Source organism: Macrosteles quadrilineatus, unplaced genomic scaffold (assembly GCF_028750875.1).
Source record: "Macrosteles quadrilineatus isolate MER2022 unplaced genomic scaffold, UCM_ALF_1.0 Scaffold_8__2_contigs__length_117827958, whole genome shotgun sequence".
In the NCBI taxonomy this organism is placed as follows: domain Eukaryota; kingdom Metazoa; phylum Arthropoda; class Insecta; order Hemiptera; family Cicadellidae; genus Macrosteles; species Macrosteles quadrilineatus.
The window spans coordinates 80,795,511-80,820,260 of record NW_026542601.1 but is presented as its reverse complement, the minus strand read 5'-3'; the positions used below and the strand labels follow the sequence as shown (position 1 = coordinate 80,820,260).

Below are 24,750 nucleotides of genomic sequence, written 5' to 3'. Positions count from 1 at the left end.
AAGGAAGTGGAATTGCTTAGATTACTGCTTTTCATTGTTTTATTTTAACTTGTCTAAGACCACATTGGGCCATTGGGCAAACAGCTTATTTTTTAAGTGCTCAATACATTAACTGAGCTTAAGTAAGCAACACAAAAACATATCCTTGTGATAATTTCTTTCACTGATCTGTTTATTTTCGCCATCACTAATATTACTGTACTTAATTCAAATAATAACACACAAAAATATTAAAAAATTAAAAAATTCTTATCTCAGTGAACACAAACCATATATTTCAAATAAATACAAAATAATTACATACATAGAAGAAAAATAATATCTCAATTATCCTTCCAAAACTTAAAAAGGGAAAACTTAATAGCAGTCTTAATATCTAAAATTGTGGGTACAAATATCAATAAAATTGTAATAATCAGTGTTAATAAATATGAATTCTACAAGTCTTTATAGTAAAAATACAGTTAATATGAGGCTATCAAAAACGCTTTCACATTCAAACACTTGAGGTTATAAAAAATAAAATAGTATATAGACATCCAATAAGCTAAAACAAATATTTCAATTAATTGACAACCATTAGACACCTAACTACAGGTGTTTTATACACACAAACCATTTAACTAATTTGTAATTTTGGAATATAGAAACAGAAAGCAGTTGTACTACCCGTGGAGAGGAAATAGGTCTGGACAGGAGATTAGGAACGAGGATCAGAACAGCTCAAATGATCTGGGAACACAAATAAAAAGACAAATTAAATACAGACACTGAGGACAACCTTTATTGAATGCATACTTGCTGGTCCTATACATAAAGGGATTGGTAGTTACGTTTACAGTACACAGTTGTTAAAAGCACTTAACATAGAATGTCCCACCCCACACAATACAATACTGACTCACCTCTCCCACCCTAATGAGATATTGTCACCGTAAGTTTAGGCCATCGACACGACCGGTGGGGCAGGGGGGGAGGCGAACAACAAAAACTCTGCCGGGAAACGTATCCGTCAGTAATAAAAAATACTATCTGTCAACATCTTATGCTAACTTTAAAGCTAATTTGGAAAACGCGATTGCAAGGTGACAGTCGTTTCCGAGCGGTTTCTGTTTTTCGCGTGATGTCGGGGGGCTAGCTACAACGGAATCTTATCGACTACGACATAGGAAGCGATGTGCTTATCACAATCTCGAGTCTTGTGATGCGACTTGCGTGCGTCACCGTACGATCGATCGAGATACGGCGATGGTTGATGTTCCTGGCTGCCAGCGGCTTAACCTAACTTACGACTAAACTGACAACCGATAATTCGCTTAACCGACTAAACAAGTAGAGAGAAACCCGAAAACAAAACTACTAATTTGGTTACTTACTAAGCGTTTATGACAGTGCTTCAGACATGAAATGTTTTCCCATAATACTTCTTCAAAATTTATCTGTGTCCAACTTTGTTTTTGGCACTACATACTGAACAATTACATTTAACCGCTAAACCGAGAATAAAGCTTCTCTTACAAATTCTAGAGTATTAATTAACAAAAACATATCACACAATGCCTTAAATTAGTCGGTTTCTATGATTGAAAACGGACTGTGATAACAGCACTTAAAAATTAAAATGCAAATATACACAAAACAAAACGAGCAGAAAACAAAAATAAATAATTTGTCATAGATTTAACGATGGTGAGCTGGGATGAGATCTGAGACTGATAGTTTATCACAAAATATCGGTTTGATTATAACAGTACTTAGTAACTAGACTATTCGATTGCATCGGGTCATAAAACTTTAGTTTTCTCTTTTGAGCTTAGGTATTTAAAGATTCAATAGACTGTTATATTATTTAATCTTATTACTTACAAAGGCTTTTGAGACATGCAATATATTTCATTCAGTACTATTTCAAAAATTATATACAGCATACAATAAAAAAGTAGAGTATTATGTACAAAGAAGGAAAAATTGAAACCTTGATGGTTTCATGCACATGGAAGTTTGACTTCAGATTGAAAATTGTATTTTAGTATTATGTAACACACTACTTCCTTATTCATTTTATACCTTCTCACTTACAAAAATTTGATTTGAACACTAATCTACGCTGAATTGCAAGTATCACAGCTGGTAACGAGAATTAACAGTTTGAGTTCTTTCAGTAAAATACAAATAATAGTAGATGTTTATAAGTGATGGGCCACAAATGGATATTAAAGACACTGAGTACACACTAAATCAAACAATACTCTATAACATTAAAATAAAAATTATTCACAATAACAATAATTATCTAAAACAATTTAATATTTATTGTTAGGCTAATTTTCTATCAGTTTGAAAAACTTAGGCTTTACAGTCCGAATGAATAAGGAAGTTTTCCTTGCAGGAACTAAACTATGTCGTCAAAACTCGCACTACTTGGTCGACTGGAACGGAAGAGCTTGCAGTCAAGACTAGCCCTTATCTGGAATTTGTTCCTTTTTGCGGAAATGTCAAAACAGGAATGACCAAAAACTTGAGAACTGCCAATCCTAACCTAAACTAACTATTGCGTTCCACTGCAGTCTTCATAGGGCAGTCCTATAACTCTATTGTTTTGGTGTACTCGTCTTTAGAATTAAAAAAACCCCATAACATGTAAAAAATTCTGGATCCAATATTCCAATTTATAAAACTGAGCAAGTTGAAGTACAAGAGTTAAAAAGCTGCTTCAGCAATCTCCCCTCGAAATCCTTGTGGAATGTAGTCGAGGAGAGAGAAGCCGATGGCATTATTGCTAGTTGCAACTTAAACTAAACCAACTTAAAACTACGGCTAAACAGTCAAGTCAGTGAACACAAAGCCAGGTCTTAGCCTAGATTACAACTAAATTGCACTCAGACTAAAGGCACTTGGGGGAAAGAGGCCGGCGCATGAGCGGCACCTTGACAATACTTGATCTTCTACCCCTCAAGACACGGCGTACGACAATTTCCTTCCTTCAGAATCTCACCGTTTGGGAATGTTGAGTTATAATAATAGCTTAACTATTCAACAAATTAATTCTAAGTTCACCTCAAATTCAATCTAATAATTATTAAGTAGTAATTAAGACAATATCCGACCTTTTCTCCATCAGAAAAGAAATTTGTTAATACTTTCAGTTACAAATTCGATATGGAACATTTGAATGGTTGCTGCTGATTTTATACCAGAGTATTTTAAAACGGTAAGAGTCAAGAGAAAGGAGATCTTTCTTGCCATTGCACGTACACATAAAGTAAATGTATAAATGCTAAGTGAGTGAAAGCTAAGGGAGACTAGAGTGGTGCTGCAGCCTTGAACATCAACCCTCACCAAAGAGGCACGGAAAGTTTGTTTTGTTCAGTTTGTCGAGTCGGTACATGTCAGCGGGTGGAACCTGACAGATCTCTGAAACCTCCGACATTCAGTCTTAAATCGGTTTGAAAACTCTGAATACTCGTATAACCCTGACGACTAAACCATAACCGTTAATCTTACATCTAACTTACGAACTATGGTATAGAATCATCTGCAAACAAAACCCACAAACCCGAGTGATTAATCTAAAACAAACAAACAACGATATAAGGCTGTCTCCGCAGAAACGCGATTGGTCGAGAAAAACCGTCGACTGGAAACTAAAAACATTACTTCCAAACAAAATTATAACTTCGGCTCTCGGTAGAAACTATATATGAAAATTATAAAATAAAAATCGACTAACGACAAATAGACTACGAAATGTGACTGGTGTAACCTCTATTGGCTTTAATAAGTCTCATGTGATTTGTTAAAAAAACTACATAATAATATTGACATATTATTGATATGGCTGATGAGACGGGGGCGTTTACACTCGCCGACCAAGAACGGACAAACGAACAAACAAACGGAACGGCCGAACACTGTCGGATCAGACCGACAGACAGATTATTGCTTGGTCGACGCAAACAGTCTTCAATTGGTGTTCCCGATGTTGCCGATGAAACGAGAGTGAGGCATTAGTTTGGTCAGAGCGATGAATAAACGCCCCCGACCCTTACATCACAATATACATTACAACAGCACCCACACACCCATTCACTCACACTTTTTTTTTTGTTTTTAATATTTTTTATCATTATTTTATTATTATTATTATTATTCAATACTTTTAAGTTAAAACTCTTCAACACTCTTATTTTAACAATTGTACAACATCAATATCATAATTATTCTCAAAAACAAAAAGTGGCACTTGAATCACATAAGGGGGGAAGACGACCAGACGTTCATTTACTGATTCAATTTAGTAATTAGCACCAGACAAGAACTTCCTGCCTACGTTCGCTTTACGGTAAATCTAAACAATAAAGACTTGTCATCTCGAAATCACAAAAAATGGAGTAAAATCCACAAAAATAAAAATTATCTGACAAAAAAATTTGAATAGCAAACTACATAATATTGGACAAAAACAAAATATTTAGCCGTAAAACCACGTCATGGCTGAGTTTGAAAGCAGATCGAAAATGATTTAGATACAAAACAACGGTAACCGCTAAAAGGATTGTCTGATCGTCAAGTTTCACAGGGAATCTATTCTACAGCTGATCAAAATTACCCGATAATATTTTATTTATATCTAGACATGATTATTACATCGAGTAATTACTTCCGCGTATCTTTTAATATCTCAATGCCCTGTGTCCAATTTGTGCAAAAATACCTTAACTAATAATCATTGTCGTGGCGAAAACTCTAACTCCCACGAGCTTTCGGAGGGGAAAACACGATTATTCGGGCGACGGTAACAGAGAGGCAGTTGTGACCAGGAACTACGCCGGAGCGATATTCCTCGGACGGTGAATATCGCGCACGGAGATAAATGCCGCACCGACCGCGCGCTCGCGCAGGTACAAGAAACATCCTCAGAGACGGACTAGAAACGCACTGGCGGTCGGCACGACTCCCCGAAACTCTGTTTTACTTAAACCGAGAAGGAACAAAAGTGTAAGCTTATCGTCTTAATACTAAAGTTAGCAATATATATATTCTGTGTACAGCCAGAAATCTGCGTACGTATCACTTGACCGATATCACATTTACAGGAGATGGGTGAGCAAAGAGGCCTCAATTTCTGTCTTTACACCTCCTCACGCTATACTTGCACTACCAAACTAACCCTTAGTGCGCCTACAGTTACAAACATAATTATACTATGTTCGTACAGTTACCCTATTATATAATATTTGGTTCGAGATTGGCAATAGAGAAGAATTTTAAGCACATGTATCAATTATTTTCTAAAATCAAAGGAAATTAAAAGTATATACACCCGACACGCTACACAGAGCAGAGTTCGGCTTAAAACTAAAATTGGCATTCGGTTAATCAGACGAGAAACGCGGCACCGAGTGGAGCGGCCGCAACTCGCTGCCTCACTAGGTATTGGAAGACAAACTATAAACCAAAAATTAAAACATTACGATCCCTGTCATTCGTTAATAGAGAAGAGACCGCTCCGAGATGCCGCAAAGGCCTATCAGTAAAATTATAAATTAGAAATCACTTATAAATCTATATAATATAATATTTAATACACATTTTGCACCATAGTCGAAAACGTAACACTAACACTAACAGATTTATGCTTCGATAATAGTAATCTCTTATTATCCCTAAAGTGAACAACATTTCAAGAGTCTTCGATAAAACATAAGAGATAAAAAAAAGAAAGTATATCGTAACAACAGAGGTAATATTCTCGTAATAAAATATAGTTAAAAAAGCCACACAATTTTCACAGCGCAGTTCACCTAAACAGTACGACGCACAATAGTCCGCTGTGCCATCGCACTTTATCATACTGATAAAAATTTAAGTTACATTTACACCGTTATAAAATTATTTTTACTGTAAGATACAAATTACTTTATTACTTAAATACTTTTCGACGAACAGTCTAGATGATTGAAGAGATCGACTCGTTACATGCTATCGCCGGGGCCGAGTAGGTCGCCGGGCAGGAAGGAGTTTAATGAGGAGGGTGTGGAGCGGTGGGGGTCAGGAGGGGCGTCACCCCCCCACAAGGAGCTAGAGGCGGGAGGCCAGTCAGAGCCCCAGGTAGTGGCCTTGCCTCCGCCACGTCCCCAGCCACCCCCGGTAGCTCCACTACCAGCTGACAGGTGCTGTAGTAGCTGCTGGACCTCTGACTCTGCCAGCATCTCAGAGTAGATGGATGTGTTGCTCAGCACACAGTTGTTCAGAGCCCCTTGAGCCTGCAATACAAGTGTATGAAAATATGAAACCATTGTCGATACCATTAATAGTTGTTCATTTAAAGTACACATAGTTACTACTTACTTTGCTGGCCTCGTCCCTGGTGGAGTATTTAGCCAGAGCGATGCCATGGTTCAGGTACAAGTGGAAGTTCTGTAGAGGCCCGTGTTGAACACACAGTGTCTTAAGCGTTGATCCGTCAATCTGCCAAACAGAAAGTGTTGTCATAACAACATTCTAAGAATAAATGGAAAATAATGCATATATACAATCTCTCTATTTTTACTGAAGAAATCTCCGTATAAAATCACATTCTCATAACTGTTAATATTCAGAAAAATATACTTGCCAGTGCAAGTGACCAAATTGTAGTTGATCAGAAGTTAAAATAAGATGTAGAGAAATACACAAAACACTATGAAGTTGAATTGTTAGTAGCATACGGGTTGAGAGCTTGGGTAAATGCTGCAAACACAACCATGATACACAATATGTTGCTCATTGATTATTAGGAATAATTATAGCCAAGGTTGTTATTCATGTTTTTGAGGCAAGTGATTCATTGTTTTAGCATTTTTTATTTTTTTCAGGGTATCCACCAGGCCAACTAGAAAAAAATCATGAGTAATTCATGAGAAAAAAAAAATCCAGGTAGTTGAGTTCATACTTTTCGTACTAAAATTTCCAACGTGTTTTGCGCCAACTATCGCAATGCTGTTTTAGCGCTAACACAGCTCGCTATTTTAGTTATCGGAAAGAGCATTCTCAGTTAAAGAAATAAAATTTATCATTACTGTAATATTGCCTGACACAACCAAAGACAAAATATACCAATTCAATTTATATATATTACTGATTAAATAATCCGAAAATTAAAAACTAATCCTTAAACCTGCAATTTATCAATAACTTCTTAAAAATAGTGATATGTCGATACCAAAATTTTTTGAATCTCTGTCCAGACACTATATACCACGTTAAAGGAAAATAAAGATATTACAAAATATAAAAAAAACCTTCTAAAAGTGTGCCATTTTGAAATTTTTGGTCAAGCCAAACTCGAGGTTATATTGTGATCATCTAACACAGTCGTAGAGACACCATCATCGTTTTCTGCGATAACTGAAAAATCCAGAATATCTCACTCAGTAACAAAAATATCACCACTGTCTTTCGTGGTCGTGACAAAATTCTGATATTTTTCAGAGGTAACGGAAACATTAATATCCTCTTCCGTCACAGAAACGGTCACGTAAACATCATCTTCGTTTCCCGCGGTCACGGAAATGTCATCGTCTTAACTCGCGGTCACGGAAACGTCATCCTCGTCACCCACGGTCACAGAAACGTTTTCGTCTGCTCCCGCAGTCACGGAAATGTCATTGTCTACTCCCGCGGCCATGGAAACGTCATCGTCTGCTTCCGCGGTCACGAAAACGTCATCATCGTCTCCCGTGGTCATGGATACGTCATCGTCGTCATGAGCGATCGCGGCGAAATCACTAACAAATCCCACGGCCGTTTGGACATCATCGTCGGTCTCCTGCGGTCACAGGAACGTCATCTTCATGCACGATCGTGGCAAATTAAAAATCCCCGGTAAAATACGAAATTCACACATAGTTCCCAGTTTTCCCGGTCATTGGACACCCTGACGATTTTCCTTTGCGAATTTCCCATATAGGGAATAAGCTATACCATAGGTATCATGGTAAGACTAGACCCAGGACCGATTTTCTTTTGTTTTGAGGTCCACAGAGCCCAAAACTACCCTCCGTCCACAAATTCATATATTATATTAATGTGTGTGTGTCTGTAAGCGCAATAACTCAAGCAAAAATGATCTGATTTTGATGAAATTTGGAACGTGTAAGTAAACCTAAATTAGTAAATTTATTTGAACGAGTATGATCGGACTAGGGGGACAGTTGTTTATGGGGGGAAAATGGGGTTTTCCCATTTTGACCACAAAAACACTAAACTTCATGATTTCTTTCCAAACCATTTTGTAGAGCTTAAAAAAACCTGATAACCTTACAAAAAACTACTGATAAATGTGTTTGATTGACATATAGGTTACCTGGGGTGTAAGGTTCTTGAGCAGAAGCCAGGTAGAATTGGGCTGGTTGGTCCAGGTGGTCCCGGGATTGTTGTGTCCCGGGCCCCATCTACTACCCCCTCCGCCCAGGCTGCCCCAGCCGTTGGTGCTGGGTCCCTTGTTGCTGCTGAGGCCTGGCGGGGGACCTCGTGCCTTGTTGGGGGCCCACAGGTCTCCCCCAGGGCCAGCTTCACCCCAAGCACTCTTTGACCCGCTCAGCTTTCCTAGTGGGCTGTAACATCATACTGAATTGATCAACTATGTTTTTTTAGAGTTGAAATACATTGTGGCATTTCATAGAAGCAATCAAGGTATAGAAGTACAGTAGAGACCCGCAAACTCGGCGTAATGTGGACTGGAAGGGTGCCGAGTTTGTGAAATGCCAGGTTATCAGGAACTAGGGTTAAAAATAAGGACAATAAAATTTTTAAGCGTTTTAACCTCCTTTTTTTATATTACAAGTCAGTATTAAGTCATCAGATATAGTACTAAAAATCCTTGGTACAAGTTGTGAATGATTTTACTTGAGCTGGCTCGAGTCCATGTTTAACTCGGACTCAAAATATCACTAATTTTCTGAGCCAGGTGATGGCCGAGTTATCCAGACTGCCGGGTTATCGAGTGCCGAGTTTGCGGGACTCTACTGTATTGTGTTACTATAAGGTGGCTGCTGGGTGATTATAACGCTGAACAAAATCTGTAGAATATTCTAAGATTAACTAGGTATAATCAGAACTGAACAACTTATTTTAGAATGAAGACATTTAACTCTCAAATGAAAAGAGTAGATGGCAGTCTAACAGGGTTTTTAAAGCACATGTAAAAAAATTATTTTTTAAATTCAGGGACTTTACCATCTTACATCAATATTATATATATATATATATATATATTAGGGGTGGGCGAGTAGTGATTTTTCAATTCGAGTCGAGTCGAGTATTTGAGTAAAAACTTGAGTATCGAGTCGAGCAGAGTAGTTGCGCGTTAAGTAAGCCTAGGCCAAGGGGTTTAAGCTGCGGTAGTATTATTAGCATCTTGCTATTCACAACTTAAAAATGCTAAGTTTACATTATTTGGCAGGCTAGGCCTATGGCAAATTTTCTACAAATAAAATTGAAAAAAGTAATGTTCAAACAAATGTAATATTAGCCTACTGGAATTTTTTGTTTTAAATGCTTAAGTTATTGAATAATATTTTTTCTACAGTTAACTTAGTTTTAGCGAATTTCCCATATAGGGAATAAGCTATTACCGTAGTACTCATGGTAAGACCTGGACGCGGGACCGATTTTTTTTTTCGTTTTGAGGTCCCTAGAGCCCAAAAACACCATCCGTTCAAATTCATATTTATATATATATATATATGTGTCCGTTAGCGCGATAACTCGAGCAAAAATGATCCGATTTTGAATAAATTTGGTACAAATGTGTAAACCTACATTTATTCTAACGAGTTCGCGATCCAGCATAATTGGACCATGGGAACAGGGGTTAACACTATTCGTGCTATCGACATGTTTGAACATAAAAGTTGCATTTATTTCAATGTTAAGCAATTGCGGGAATTCCCGTCATCAGCACCCAACGTGTTAATGGGGGGTTTTATAGGGTAAAAATGGGTTTTTCCCATTTTTGACCCTAAAAACATAAAATTTTAGAATTTTTTCCCAACCATTTTGTAGAGCTTAAAAAAAGAAATAATTTAGTATATTGAAGCATTGTTGTATGCCTAACGGTCACGGAGAAAATTCAAAAAAATGCAAATTTAAAATTCCCATGTTGTTCTTATGGAGAAAATGAAAACTGTTGTAGTTTACTTGTTTATGGATATATGTTGATCAAATTTGGCAAACTTATTTATTTCATCCTATACTATTGACGTTTGGTCATAAAACACTGTTTACCTTCCCCGTAGCAGCAAACCTAAGCACTCGTTATAGCCTATCTAATGTTATTTAAATTGGGAATAAATATGTCTTATTTATGGAAGTATTTTAGTAAATATGTAATCAGACAAGTTGAAATTCGCTTAGTCTGCAGGTTTGCTGCGGCGGGGGTATTTGTCTTTGCAGAGAGTTTGCAGCATTTTGCTGAAACAAATTTCGTCCTAGCCTAAACCCTGCCTAGGACTATATAGGTAGTTTAAGTACTTATACCAAATTTTGTAAGTTATATGGTTACTATAGTTCGGCCGCTTAGAAAGCGACCTCCTTCAGCATTGGTTTAGCATTAGCGCGCAGGTTGTTTTCTAAGCGGCCGAACTATAATTATTAGTACCTCCTACCTTAGGCCTAATAAAAAATTTGGCCTAGACTACTTGTTGGCTGCAGCATTAAATTGTTTAGGCCTACACATCACTTGTTATTATGTGTTTGATTTTTTCTTGCCTTTAATTCCTCCTCACTAACATGATAATCAACCTAACCAACTATCTTAATAAGGTAACTTTAAGAATAATTTCAATTCAAATAAGAAACAGAATTTATAAAAATAAATTTATTTATAAAACAATACTAATATCAAACTACATATTGTATCACAAGTTAAAAACATCAATATGCAATTAGGTATTTTAAAATAATCACTATTGGATAAGCACTCCGTCTTAAGTTTGAAGGTTATGGGTGCTAGGGCTATCCTCTTCACTCAGTACATTTAAACAATGATCAAGTCACTCATCTCTGACAGACTGAAAATATCAAACAAAAACATAGTAGGCCTATTATCTCGAAATAAAATCCCACATTGAACACTTAATTTAAAATTAAAACACATTTCACTGTAGCCCGGTATAGCCTATTTGGCCTTTCTTTATAAACTCACATTTTCTAGGTTAAGTTACAATTCAATCTGTAGTTGTCATGTTTCTGCCACCAGATTGAAAATTGCACAGTCAAAATCACAAACTTACTTTCTATTAAACTTCCACTAACAAAATCAATTTTATTTTAAGTTACAAATTCACTTCAAAGTAAAAACATTCAAAACTAACATTGACATAACTTCACTCCAATCCATTGTTTTGTTGTTACGCCATACGCCAGCTGTCACCATATCTGCTCTCTCTCTCTCTCTCGTCAGTCTGCTCATTCTGCTTCTGCTTTGTTTTCCCATCAAACAGCTGTTTTGCAGGGCTGACGTTGCCATATTTTTATCACTACACCATTATGGTGAATGTCGGTAAAATTATCATAAAATTGCTATAGCTTTTATTTCGTAAAAAAAATTAATAGTTTGACTAATTTTAATCATGTTTATGTAAACTCATTAGAAAATAAATTATACTTAAAGTTTGTTTACGCCAATACCACAGTTGTAAAAGTACAAAAATTATCGTCCATCTGGCAACACTGAGTTTAAAGTGGAACTGATCTTTTCTTTCTGCCAAGACCCAATGAGATTGCGTCATTCAGATGCATGTTCCTTGCAGCAACTTATCGGTTTGTAAAACTAAACACCAATACCGATTAATGTAAAAAAATATTATGCTACAACAGGTTATTTTTATTTGTTGTATTTCTATATTTTGGTATAAAATATTTTGTTATTTCTATATTTTGGTTTAAAATATTTTTATGGCAGTTCAAACTAAATCTGATACTGTACTTTGTAATATCTTCAAGAATCGTCTGCCATTGTTATACTAGTCACGAGACTCCCTTGTTGACTATCGACTATTGCAATTCGGTAGATTCATTCAATGCTTTATTTCAACTTACTGTATCGTTATCGAGACGTATTGTTTTAGGAAAGTGAAAGTCTTAAGTAGTCCTCTTGCTAGCTCTGCCGAATGACGATGGTTGTTTGTTGAACATTTGGTTTACGCTGGTCTAACCTATATGAGGTTAGATAGTTGTTTTTTGTAGGAATGGGGATTAAATAAGGCATCAACACAAAACAAAATATAATTTATTAAATATAGGTGTAGAAAATCGTGAAGTGGCACTATTTATAACTACTCGACTCGAATTTTTGAGTAGCAATTACTACTCGACTCGAGGTTGAGTATTTGAAAAAACTCGAGTAATTACTCGAAGGTCGAGTACTCGCCCACCCCTAATATATATATATATATATAATTGCCGGAGATATTTTATTAGCAATATAAGCTTCAGGTAAATCATACATAAGAAATTCTAAAGCAGAATTTTGGGCACAGTAGAAATTAACTACCTATTTGTAAAAAACAGTTTAGCTGAGGTTTTGAAGCAGAGAGAAAACACAACAAAAATCTTAATGCACACAGATGTCACATCTTTAATGGTGCTTGAAAGCAAATAAGCAATGAGAAGACACATTAACAATATTTTAATACTAAAAAAAAGAGGATAGCAGCTAGCTTACCTTGAAAGTGTGGGTAGGCCATAGAACAAGTAGAAAAAACACTGTGCACACAACAAGAGTTTATAAACTCTTTCTCTACACTTGACAAAGTCCCTTAGGCGACAAAATATTGTGTGCACAGTGTTTTTTCTACTTGTTCTATGGCCTACCCACACTTTCAAGGTAAGCTAGCAGCTATCCTCCTTTTTCTACAATTTAAAATCCTGGCCTAGAGCCTTTCCTTAACAAAATTAAAACTAAAAAAATCAAAACAGCAACATTTCATAATGCCTCAGTAAGTTATTCAGTCAAAAATTGAATATTAATTGTTATTTTCAATATAACACTGAAAAACAGTTAACACTTCTGACCTGGTAAAGCTGGAGCTGGTAGTGGATGCTGGTGGGTTGAAGCTCCAAGTGTTATTGGTGAGACTCATCGGAGGGATGGTGTCAGCCCCCACTCCTACTGTGGGGGATGTCTTGCCCCCTGCTCCTCCACTACTGAATATCTCTGTGTCCTTGATGGTGGCCAGGGAGAGAGGGGAGCGGACCACAGAGCCAGGCGTGATGCTGGGATCATCCTCGATACTCTTCATCTGGGTACCCTGTACAATGTAGGCCATAATATGTGGTATGCAAATTACTTCAATGAACACAAACTATCATTAGATCCAAACTTTATTTTCTCAAAAGTACAAGGAAGGGCCCAACCCAAAAACAATGTTACCAGTACTCACCCATCCTACATGAGGTGCTCTGGCCACCCTGATCTGGCCGACTGACCTCTTTACAACCAATGAATGATGCTTATCAACCCAATTTGCTAATGGGTGTAAAGCATTCAGCCTTTGCATTAAAACCTCAGCATTTTTCCTCCGTATCCATATCCTTAAACATTCCTTGAATCCTAATTATTCCTTTAGTGTTTTAGTACGGTAAGATACATTGTTAAATATATACGTTTGTTTTGAGGAAGTAAAAAAAATCACTCGATTAGAAAATATATTAAGGAGTAATTTTAAACAAGGTATAAATGAGATATCAAATGAGGAAGAAGCGCATGCACAACTATATCACCAAACGTTTGAAAGAAGTTGGCAGCCCACAAACAGATCACAGCACAATAATTTTTTTATTTCACCTTGCTCTTCTCTTATTGTCTGGTACCAAATATCTCCAACTCTTTTCTTAAGCGAGTTATCTTCAAGAACTGGTATTATTGGAATTAATATTCATTTGAAATAACAACTTCACCAATATTTCTGAATTTTTAATTTTTATGAGGCCTTTCGCCAGCTATGTTTACATAGCATACATATGCATAGCTGGCGAAAGGCCTCATAAAAATAAAAAAATTCAGAAATATTGGTGAAGTTGTTATTTCAAGTTAATAAGCGAGTTAGTTGTACCCAATTCTTCATTACTGGTACTAAGCATCTTATGAGTTTTATGAAGTTAGTTACCTTCCAAGGTTTTCCTGGCTCAAACTCAGGCACTAGGTCAGTGAAGGCCTGGTTGGAGGCCTGGGAGGTGTTGGGCCACTCCTTACTGTCGTCTGACACACTGCTGGAGTCCGGCCACCCTCCTTCTGAGTTGCTGCGGCTCCATGTCCTGTCAAAACCACAGTGGAACATGCTTAATTTGAAAACTAAAACTAAGTTTAAAATGTTCTCTCTGTCCCTAGAATTATTCAATCAATATTGAAATATTCTCAATAATTTCAATATAATAAGATAACATTTTTTTTCCTTTGAAGAATGACATTTAGGGCTTAACGAGATTGCCAAAAAACTGACATCGAAACACCAAAGGGAGTTTTAATATGACCAAATACTGTGTGGCAAATACCACATTACCCAAGGTTACCTTACTTTTCCTTCTCCCCCTACTTCCACACCACCCTTTGCGACCAAAAAGTATTTATTTTCTGTGTATACTATGGCCTGATTAAACGCTTAAAGGGAAATCATCTGCTACCCCTTCATTTAAAATATCAATAGAAAGTCAAAGTTTGTAAAAACAAATTGGGGCTTTCAATAAGTTGTGACTTTGACTCACCCGTCGGCCTGGCCTAGTAGCGGTGGCAAGTTGGGTGATGAGTTGCCTGTGGCTGGCTTGGCTGTTGTCCCTGGTGCCCGACTGAACTCTGACCCAGTCATGTCTCCATCCTTGTCTAGCGAGGGCAGCTTCCACTGGTTGAGTCTCGACTGCTGAGACTGGAATGCTGACGAGTGCTGCACAGACAGTCACAATCAATACAGATACAAGAGTAGTTAGTAACCTACTTATTTCAACTGGAATTTGTCACATAACAATTGAATATGCAACACGAAATACTATAACCATTCTAGGTCAATACAGGACATTTTCATAGGCTACTTTTCCTAAACCTATTTAAGCCCATAAAATAAGGACATTTAATAATATATTTGTGAAGTCGTAACTAAGTGGTGGAAATCTATTTAAAAATTGTTCTTTATTTTTAACCCTAGGAGTGGCGAGACCGATTTTCAGTATGTGCTTTGTGGAGTGGCACGCTCATTTTGGTGAATTTGTAAGGGAGTTCTTCAAAAATCTGTATAAAATTAGTATGTAGAGATAAACTATTGAACCGTATATTCATTTTGTTCGTAATTGTCAGTAGAATTCAAAAATGGTAATACAAACCAATTTTGGAAAGGTAGATTTTTAGAAAAAAGTAAAAAAAAGAAAATTTATAACTTTTTCAAATTTTATTTCAAAAGCAAACACGTGTCACATGTAACGTAATTTTTTATTGCACAATTCAAAATATGCAATTTGTTCAGAATTTATTCCTCTACATAGACAAATCATAATATACACAAAAGAATTCTTTTTATAGATTTACTAGCAATAATACGGAAAAATTGGAAAACGTCAATTTCTTCAACTACACGTTGATAGATCCACAAATAACCTCTACTAATAAATCAATATGATAAAACCATACATTTTTTGAAGCCAATAATATCATTCTATATAAGAATAACTAAATAAGATAAGTAATAGAATATTTGGTTTTCACAAAAGCAAAAATGTAAACAAAACAACTAATCAGCTGTTATAGCCCACAAAACGTCACTTTTTATCCTATTTTGGATCACATATGTATAAATATTTATGCAAAATAATGCATTTTGCCTGATACAAAATAAAAAACTAAATCGAACATTACACTGTAAAATTAGGGATAAAACCCACACTTCGTCTTTGTTATTGGACAAAAACTCACGACGACGCCGCCATTTTAGGTTAGACGATGACAAGTGTTCTGTTCCTTTAGTTTTGAAAAATCAAAAGCTTCTATTTGTGTGACCAGCCTAACAACATTGAATTCTACTGTCCTTCGTCTACAAGAGCGTATATAAAACAACGTTTTTGTACTTTTCACATTGTATATATATGCGATTTAGAAATCGACATTTTATGTCGATCCGCCACATGAACTATACGTAAAAATAGGCTATTTACAAAAATTGTTCATCAGCTGTTGGAATGTATTATGACGTTATACTTTATACAGAATAAAAGATTTCTTCATGCTTGTTGCAGTGGTACTACTTGCTTTTGTCAGAGACAAAAATTACGTCTGCTATTTATTTTTGAAATGACTCATCATTTACGATTGCGCAACAAAACATGGCGTTCGCGAGTATTTTTCGTTTAAATGTAACTCATTATAAGATCGATGTATTTATGTTATAAGGTTCATTCTTATAATAAAATGTAACTTCGGAATCTTATCTTTCCATTGGTATAAGAGTTATGTAATTTCACTGACTTTAAATGTGCTTAACATGCAACTGAAAAAAACGTTACATAAATCGACATATTCTGTCGCCCGCCACTCCAGCGGCACATTTTGAAATCGACATTTTCTGTCGATCTGCCACTCCTAGGGTTAAAACATAAAATTCAGAATAGAAAACTGGGGTTTAGGTAGATAGTTAATTGGGCCTACCTGAGGCTCCTTGTTTAGGGACAGTTCACTGAAGGTGGAAGGCAAGGCGGAGAGAGGGTCGTGATTGGCTTTGAAGAAGTCACTGGCACCAGCCTGTGGAGGCATCTGGTTGTGCTGCTTGACGTAGATCGCCTGTTGCGCCTGGATCTGGTTCTGTTGACGACAACCATTAGTGTAATAAAGCAGAGTAAACTTGTTACTAAGTTAAAACATTCATATAATTACAAACAAGAGTGATTGAAAAGATTTGGCTAATTTAAGGCCAATGCATCCATAGTAGCAATCTTCTATAGTCTAGATTCATTCTATCAAAGACAAGACGGACATTATGGTGAGACAGCTGGATCAATACAGCAGCGATTTATTTTGAGTCACAAAAACTCAATTCATCCAACAATTATGCAAAAAAATTACCGATTAATTAATTAATTTCCTACCTGTTATAGTTTTTGTTTTATTTAATCTCTGACTTGGTGAATAATACATTATACTGAGTATTTTACTGTACCGTGATGAAGATTGGATAGTGAGACTATATAGAAGAATATGCCAACTAATAATCAAAATCAAAATATAACACTTGGTCTATTTCATACAGGAGGAAAAGCATGATTACTATCAAGTAGGATTTCAAAATGTTGGTGTTAAAAAATTGTTAAGATTCTTCTATAATTTCTTGCCCTACTTTTGATCTATTCGAACTAAATCGTTAACTTTATACAAGCCAATATGAAATGAAATATTTTACTTGGACCAAATTACTTGTTGTAACGAAGGTAGCAATTTTGGAAGTTAAGTATAGACCAAGTCTAAATATGCAGATTTTAATTTCAGTTTTAAAATTATAAATAAATGTGTAGATCCGCAAAGACAGGCAGAGCCATGGGCCATCCTGAGTGAAGAATCTGATTATTGTCAGACAGATAAAAAGCACAACAGTCATGAGGCTGGGTGCAGAACCAAGTATTCTGTCCAAAAGAGCAACAATAATTAAAATAAAATAGAATTCCATGTGGGAAGGGTATACATTAAACATACCTTTTGATACATACAATACACGTGAATTAGAGATTCAAAATGTGTAGACCTTCCACACACATCACCTTAGCTCTACCCCGTTTTAATGTCTAGGATGTGTTTTGTTACCTGCAAGTTGGTGATCTGCTGCTTGGTCTTGGTGAGATGTACAGCATTATGCAGCAGTGCCTTGTCATTTTGTGGCTGCTTGGCTAGAGGGTTCTGCAGCTGCAGCATCTGTTGTTGACTCATCTGCAGATTCTGAAGCACCTTGATGTGCTGCAGCAGCTGGTTCAGTAGGATCAGTGTCTGCGGTGCCAGCGGCTGGTTCAGTATCTGACAAAAGCCAGACAAGTTACTGACCAAATTCAACTCTCCAAGATCACTTGACGCCTTACTTACTCCCAAATAATATTTTTTTAAGCGGAACCTAGTTTTACCCAATGTTGTAGTATAGATGAAGTCGCAGAAAACTCTTCATTCATTAATGATCATTACTCTATGAGGGAATGCAGTATTTTGTTAAATAAACCCTGAGCACAAGGGTATAGAAACTAAAAATCAGTGAACATTTAAACTGTACACTCAGTTGTTCCCAATGTAGTCTCTGTTACAAATATTGAGTCACGGTCCTACTGCAAGCACAATATATTTTACATGCAAATATCATAATTCAACTATTAATACATTCAGATCGATGGGATTGGAAAATACCTAACTGATGAGTCTAGTAAGAATCAAAGTTTTAACCGGGTGTTGTATTGTATATCTATGAGCCTATTTACTTTTTTCCCAGCTGAGCTAGATGAACACTATCCAAGTTACCCTGTCTACCACATACTACACACACCTGGTGGTTAAGGTAGCCAGTCTGCACTGCCATTTGAATCTGCTGCACTAACATCCTCAGCTGGTGAGCCGACGGCTGACTGGCCTGCTGTGGTCGTGTCGTCTGCGAACACAATACAACAGAGTGAGTTAGAAGGTGTCAGGTCTTTTAAAGCACTTAAGAGCTTACAAAATAGGTTTGTCAAAGAGATTATTGAATCATACTGGCAGAATTGTCATGTTTTGTGCAAATGTGCAAGCATGTTCTACCTACTTTACTACAGCTACTTTAGTCAATAATCGGATGCTATATTGACACAGTCTGTTCGAATTGTAGATCGGAATTGGCGCAAATATATTTTGTCATAGTTTTGACCGCAAAATGTACAAATTATTCAAGATTTTTTCCAGAGTAGGCAAAATTTACGGCATATTTGATTCTAAGATTTTCACCGTCTACCTATTGGATAGCCTGGGTTAAATAGACAAAACTTTATCATTTGATCATTAGATATACCTAGAGGGTGTTTATAAAAAAACTTTACAACTACAAACAACCATTTAAAAACTTTATCTTTCTACCTAAAGCTATGAAATAACAATCAAAGTTTAGAAAATAATTTTCTAAAAAGTGTACAAACAATAGTATTTCATTAACTGAGTCTAAAAAGCAAATGGGAGATAAAAAGTCCTGAAAATAATTTAAAAAGTACTATTCATTTCCTACTTTCTATGTTTTGCTATTAACATAACTTAATACTTTCTAAGTCAGTTTAGCAAATAAATCTGATACATATAAACCCAGGTCATGCAAACAAAGCCACAAAAAATTGAAATTCGAATGTACCAATAATTGTTTAAAACAGTTGAAGGAAGGGAAAACACAATGAAATATTAAATCATATACATCAAAGAAAGATAATATAAAATAGTCATAAGAAGCCTTTATTTTTAGTAAATATTTCCCTCGTACTACATCAAGTCATCACTATTAGTTTACTTGGGTCACTGCTCTTTAACGTAAACTCTCCATAATGTCAACTCTTTCTCGTCATGAAATGTTTAAGTTGAAATTATATTGAGACAACCCCAATTGTATCACTGTGAAAACTAAACCAACAGCTAAATATACCCCAGCAACAGTTAACCTGCAGGAAGCAAATTTCCATCAACTAAAATACTCCCTTAACATTGTCAGATTTATTTCCTATTTAAATAAAATTAATTTGAATTATGATATGAATACTTAAATTTGCTACTACAGGAAAGGTAATAAATTGTGTCTTTTACTGAAATGTCAATGGCTTGGTATGAAATAAACCAATTAGCCAAATTTAATCAAATAATATCCAATTAACAAGCAAACTACATTTTTAATTTTTTTTTATAATTTTCTCGTAAACCATTTGGCAATCAAACACTCTTCAATATTTGCTTTTATTTATATACACAAAATGGTACAGAAAGAAATCAAAACATTTTTCTAGGATCAAAAAATGATAAGGACTAATTTTTACCCCATAAAACCCCGTACCCATTATCAGATCATGCTAGTTCAAACTTCAAACTTGTTCAAATAAATGTACATTTACACATTTATATAGAATTTCATCAAAATCAGATAATTTTAACTCGAGTATAGTGCTAACAGACGCACAAACACACATATATGTATATATGAATTTGAACAGATGGTGTTTGGGGACATGAAAAAGTAAATCGGTCCAGGGCCTAGGCCTTACCAAGATATAGCTTATTATTCCTTTAGATAATAGCTTATTCTCTTAAATGGGAAGTTCTCCAAAAATAGGTGGTTTCACTTGGAATCCAAAAAGAAAATAATATTTTCCTTGTGCTGCTCTGAATCAAAATAATCATGATTTGACTAAAGGCAAAGTAGTTGATGACTGAATGTAGTGAAGGGTGTAAGGGTGATTTAACATGCAAGACAACATAAGTCAGTTACTGTAGCTGTAGAGAACATGCTACCTGGGTGAAGGTAGCAGGAGGTTGACTAGGCGTCTGCGCTGGAGGTGGTTGCTGTGTCATGATCTTCTGGACAATCGCTGGGCTCATGCTACCCAGCTGGCTTGAGTTTGGACCGTTCCCACTCGAACCCTGTACAACAAAAGCCAAGCCCTCACACATTGACACTGGCCTACAGCAAAGCGGGTGAGTAAAAGTCCATCAAATTTAAGTGCAAGTTGTAGAGTGATTTTCGAATGTGAAAACGTAAATCAAACTGTCTATCTATATGGTACAGATTTATTTGCAAGGATCTAGTAATAACAATGATTGTCAATGTCAATGTGTGAATCAAAAAGAGAATGATGGTCTTAAAATAACAAGTGCTATTCATACCATCATTCATCAAAGTAATAATAATTTAAATCCATCCCACACATCAATGAGATCAAGGAAAGTGTAAGACCAACACCGTATCACATGCCATAGGTTAATGCTTCGGGAATCTGCTATGAAAAAATTGCTAGAAAACTTTTTGTTGTAAAAACAAAATTAAAATAATAAATATGTGCTTGTTTGTTTAGAAAATCAAACTATCCAACTTTGTTGTTTAGAGAAATAAATAAAAAAAACCATCTTAAATACTGTACTTTATTGCAGAAAAAAGATTATTTACATCCACATATTCATTAGACAAAAAACTTCTGTAATTTACACATAAATTTATATCAGCATTTAGTGCCGATTACAAACTTTTAAACATACGATAAATAAGACGAAAAAAATCTTAGTTCCGACTAAAACCTCATTTATTTTACAATATTTCAAACTAGGCTCAATGAATGGTGTTAAATAAAGTTACTGATGAAATTAAATGACAGATGGAAGGCAAGAACTCGAGGTAAAGACAAAAAAAATGAAGGGGAAACCCAATCAAAAACCAATAAACAACACACTCCCAAATGTTCCGAGTGGCAGAATGTTATTCACTCACAGGAGGTGCGAAGGGCAGCTGTTGAGGGTTGAAGCGTTGAGAGGTGAACTGTCCAGGAGGGTTGGAGTGGTCAAACGGAGGCTCCATGTCTGAGTGGCCTCTGCGCCAGTTGCCTGACATGTTCAGCAACTCCAGAGCATCTTCTATGTTCATGTTCGAGTTTCGTAAGGCAGTCTCAATGTCTTCTTTCTGTTATTCAGATATTACAATAATTCGGTGACTGTCTAACTAGCTAAGTACTAGGACTAGTAACTAGTAAAGTAAGAAGGTTATATTTAGAAATACAAAACACTAATGCTAGGATAATAATAAATATGAGCTTTACTATTTTTAAGTCTATTAAGAGAATTTTGAGACATTAAATAGATATGTTATAGTTGTTCAAGACAGTTTTTTTACTTACTTTGAATCCCATTTCAGAAAGAATTCGGAACTGTTTGCTCGCCCAAACAATGTCTTTAGACAAAGGCTTTTGAGGCTGAAAAATATGAAACAACATTATTATAAAACAAAGTAAAAATTGATGCTTAAGAATTGCACAATGATAGCCAACACCCAACTAGAATAATAATTATCTATTAAAATTAAACCCTCATGTGTAACCAAAATTAAAGTTAGATCAGGAAATAAGATGAACCAAACTCAGGGCTAAAGATATACAAGGGCTAGGCCACGCGAGCTCAGAAAGTGATGCCAGGTGGCTCCCCTCCACTCCGCCGCTGTGACGTCACAGCGGTACCTCGGGCTCCCGGCACCGTATAGCTTTGCATGTGTGAGCGCTGGTATTGCCGCACATTTAGTGTCGAATAAGCTCTATGTTAGACATTTTTTATTAGGTATTACTATATTTTATAAAAGTAATTGATTTTCAAATAGGATTACGTATAACATCAAATTTTAATAAATAAAAAAATGACTTTAGTATATCCTTAAGGATAGGAGTGGACTGTAAAACGATGGCTAAGAATACTGTAGTTATTGATCCAATGCATTAAGTTACTGTGTAATATCTGTGTTTGTATTGCTCAAATGTATCTTAATGTATGGATTTTTAATTGTATTTATTTATTATTTATTCATACCTTTTAGAATTAATTGAGGTTATATAAAATACATTAAGGTTGTATACAAATACATTATACTTAGTATTTTGAAACATTAACAAGAAGGAAAAGAATTTCAATTTATCAATTACATTTTATTATACATATTTCAATCCATTAAAATAAAGTTGCCTGACTAACGGGCCTCAATCTCTGATAACCAATAACTAAGCAGTCGAGTTTTGGTGTGATTTTACTTTATCAGTTTACATCATGATTATAATTTGTACAATATTGTACAATATTTTAAATATTTATTTTGTTGCCATTTTCAAGTTCTTCGTTTCATTACGAACACTTCAAGTATACGGTTCAAAACGTTTGGTCTGTTGGTTTAAGCCTATATGGGCGGGTTTCCGAGCTCGGGAATACGTAATCCTGGAGTTACTTAATCAGTGAATAAAGTTAGTCATCGAATAAAAAATCGGGTTTCAGAGCTCGCGAACTAACTCCCTAGTCCGCGGACTAGTCTATTCGGAGACTAACTTTATTCGTCAACTTCTGGACTTCTTATTCTAGGACTAAGGTAGGAATCACGGGGAATTTTAGTTTTTGAGTGTTGGTAGTGGCAGCGGACAGACGAATTTGAGACGTTACCTGCCAAAGTTGTTCACGGACAGCGCTCATAGCGACACTAGCATCTACTGTCTAGTCTGGTTCTAATCACTTATCAGTTGGGATAATGATTCCTTGAGTTTCACTGAAGATGGTAACTAAAAGAAGAGATCGTGTTCAAAAACGAATGCCAAAATAAAAACCCTGTTATGGGAACCATCATAAAAAAAATAAATAAAAAAACTGAAGGTTTATTTATTGCTGTTAAGTTTGATAACAAAAAAAAACTTCCCGATTGAAGAATAAGGTGTCAAATGTATTAGTATATGCCTTTACTTTGTCCAAGTTATTTTTTATGAGAATCTAAAAACTGTAGGCATTTGAGATATTAGAGATTGGTTGTGACTTTTGTAATCCTAATGCAAACCCCAATAATTGTCTATTTAAGATCTTACAATTATTTTAAAATAAATTCTGTAGGATGATAAAAAATAAAGGGAAATATTTTATTGTTCTTTGTATGAAAATCAACCGTAAAAAATTATCATTATTACAACAATTTAAGAGTAGGCCTAGTTATAATTTATCTGCTTAGAATGTATTTGTGTTCTCTGATTGTTTTGTATTTTAACAATTCCTCTGGAAGTACAATGTGTAGTAGAGAATAAGTAGGTGTCCAAGCAACTTCAGTTAACTTCCAATCATCTGAGCTCCGGTTATCTGAGAATCCAGGTTGTCGGAGTTAACTCACGGCTGAAATATTTTTTATTTTTTTTTACCCAAATTCCAAATTATTATACTAGGTATGAGTTTCAATTGAAAATAATACTAATACATAAGTCTTGTTTTGTTATGCATACTGTTAGTTTTGGTTAAAAGTATTCTTTAGTAAAATATTGCATTACAGTAGACTATCCGGACTCCTCTGGACCAAGGCCAGTCCGGATAACGGGTCCCCAAAAACTCGTTAAATGGACCATTTAAATGCATGTAACCCTATGTAACATTATGTACCAAGCGTATTAAATACGTATTTAGATTTGATAGGCCCTACATTAATTTTTTCATACAGTTAAGTTTTTCTTTCTTTCATCGTTATATTGTTATTTTAAATTCTACGTTTAGTACCTTATAATATTAATTTTAGGGACCGTTTGGCCTATTATAGTCATTGTTATTAATTATTAATCATGATATTATAGCATAAATTGTAGATAAACGGGTTTCATTCAAAGATGGGTTTGCTTATACTTAAAAGAAAAATAAAATTTTACGAAAAAATATCAAGAGGTATGAAATTGCAAGTAAATTTTATGCCGATTAAGAATTTGGCATTTATATAGATACAACTTCACAAATTGAGTAATTACACCAAAAGTTAAGTTAGTCCGCCCCTTAATCCTGCCCATTCGCCTGGACTAAAAATTGCCCATATTTATTCCTCGAGTTAGTCTTTGTTGCCCAGTTGTGGATTAAATATTTGGCTCCGAAACCCGATCGAATAACATTTAATCCGAGGATTAAGTAACCCGTGACTCCGAAACCCATGAGAGTAAGTCAGGGACTAGTTAACTCTCGGAATAGACTTAGTCGTTGACTAGCGTAATCCTCGAGCT

At 35.5% G+C, this 24,750-nt stretch overlaps 1 protein-coding gene across 9 annotated transcripts in view; it reads right to left on the bottom strand.

The window, feature by feature from the left end:
• Positions 1 to 282: 282 nt before the first annotated feature.
• LOC129001105 (protein Gawky-like) overlaps positions 283 to 24,750 on the bottom strand; it is a 74,557-nt gene continuing 50,089 nt past the window's right edge. For 6 of the 9 annotated variants that reach the window (XM_054428280.1, XM_054428282.1, XM_054428281.1 and 3 more), the window contains exons 16-27: positions 21,880 to 21,954; positions 21,477 to 21,665; positions 20,507 to 20,635; positions 18,540 to 18,641; positions 17,819 to 18,025; positions 16,673 to 16,825; positions 14,749 to 14,924; positions 14,154 to 14,301; positions 13,060 to 13,295; positions 8,348 to 8,597; positions 6,352 to 6,471; positions 758 to 6,266 (exon numbers count right to left, since the gene is read on the bottom strand). In XM_054428280.1, coding sequence (XP_054284255.1) covers positions 5,976 to 6,266; positions 6,352 to 6,471; positions 8,348 to 8,597; positions 13,060 to 13,295; positions 14,154 to 14,301; positions 14,749 to 14,924; positions 16,673 to 16,825; positions 17,819 to 18,025; positions 18,540 to 18,641; positions 20,507 to 20,635; positions 21,477 to 21,665; positions 21,880 to 21,954 — 2,076 coding nt within the window. In that variant the 3' untranslated portion in view covers positions 758 to 5,975. Of the gene's footprint in view, positions 733 to 757; positions 6,267 to 6,351; positions 6,472 to 8,347; positions 8,598 to 13,059; positions 13,296 to 14,153; positions 14,302 to 14,748; positions 14,925 to 16,672; positions 16,826 to 17,818; positions 18,026 to 18,539; positions 18,642 to 20,506; positions 20,636 to 21,476; positions 21,666 to 21,879; positions 21,955 to 24,750 lie in introns of those variants that run through there. The other 3 variants (XM_054428284.1, XM_054428286.1, XM_054428287.1) reach the window with 3 other exon arrangements.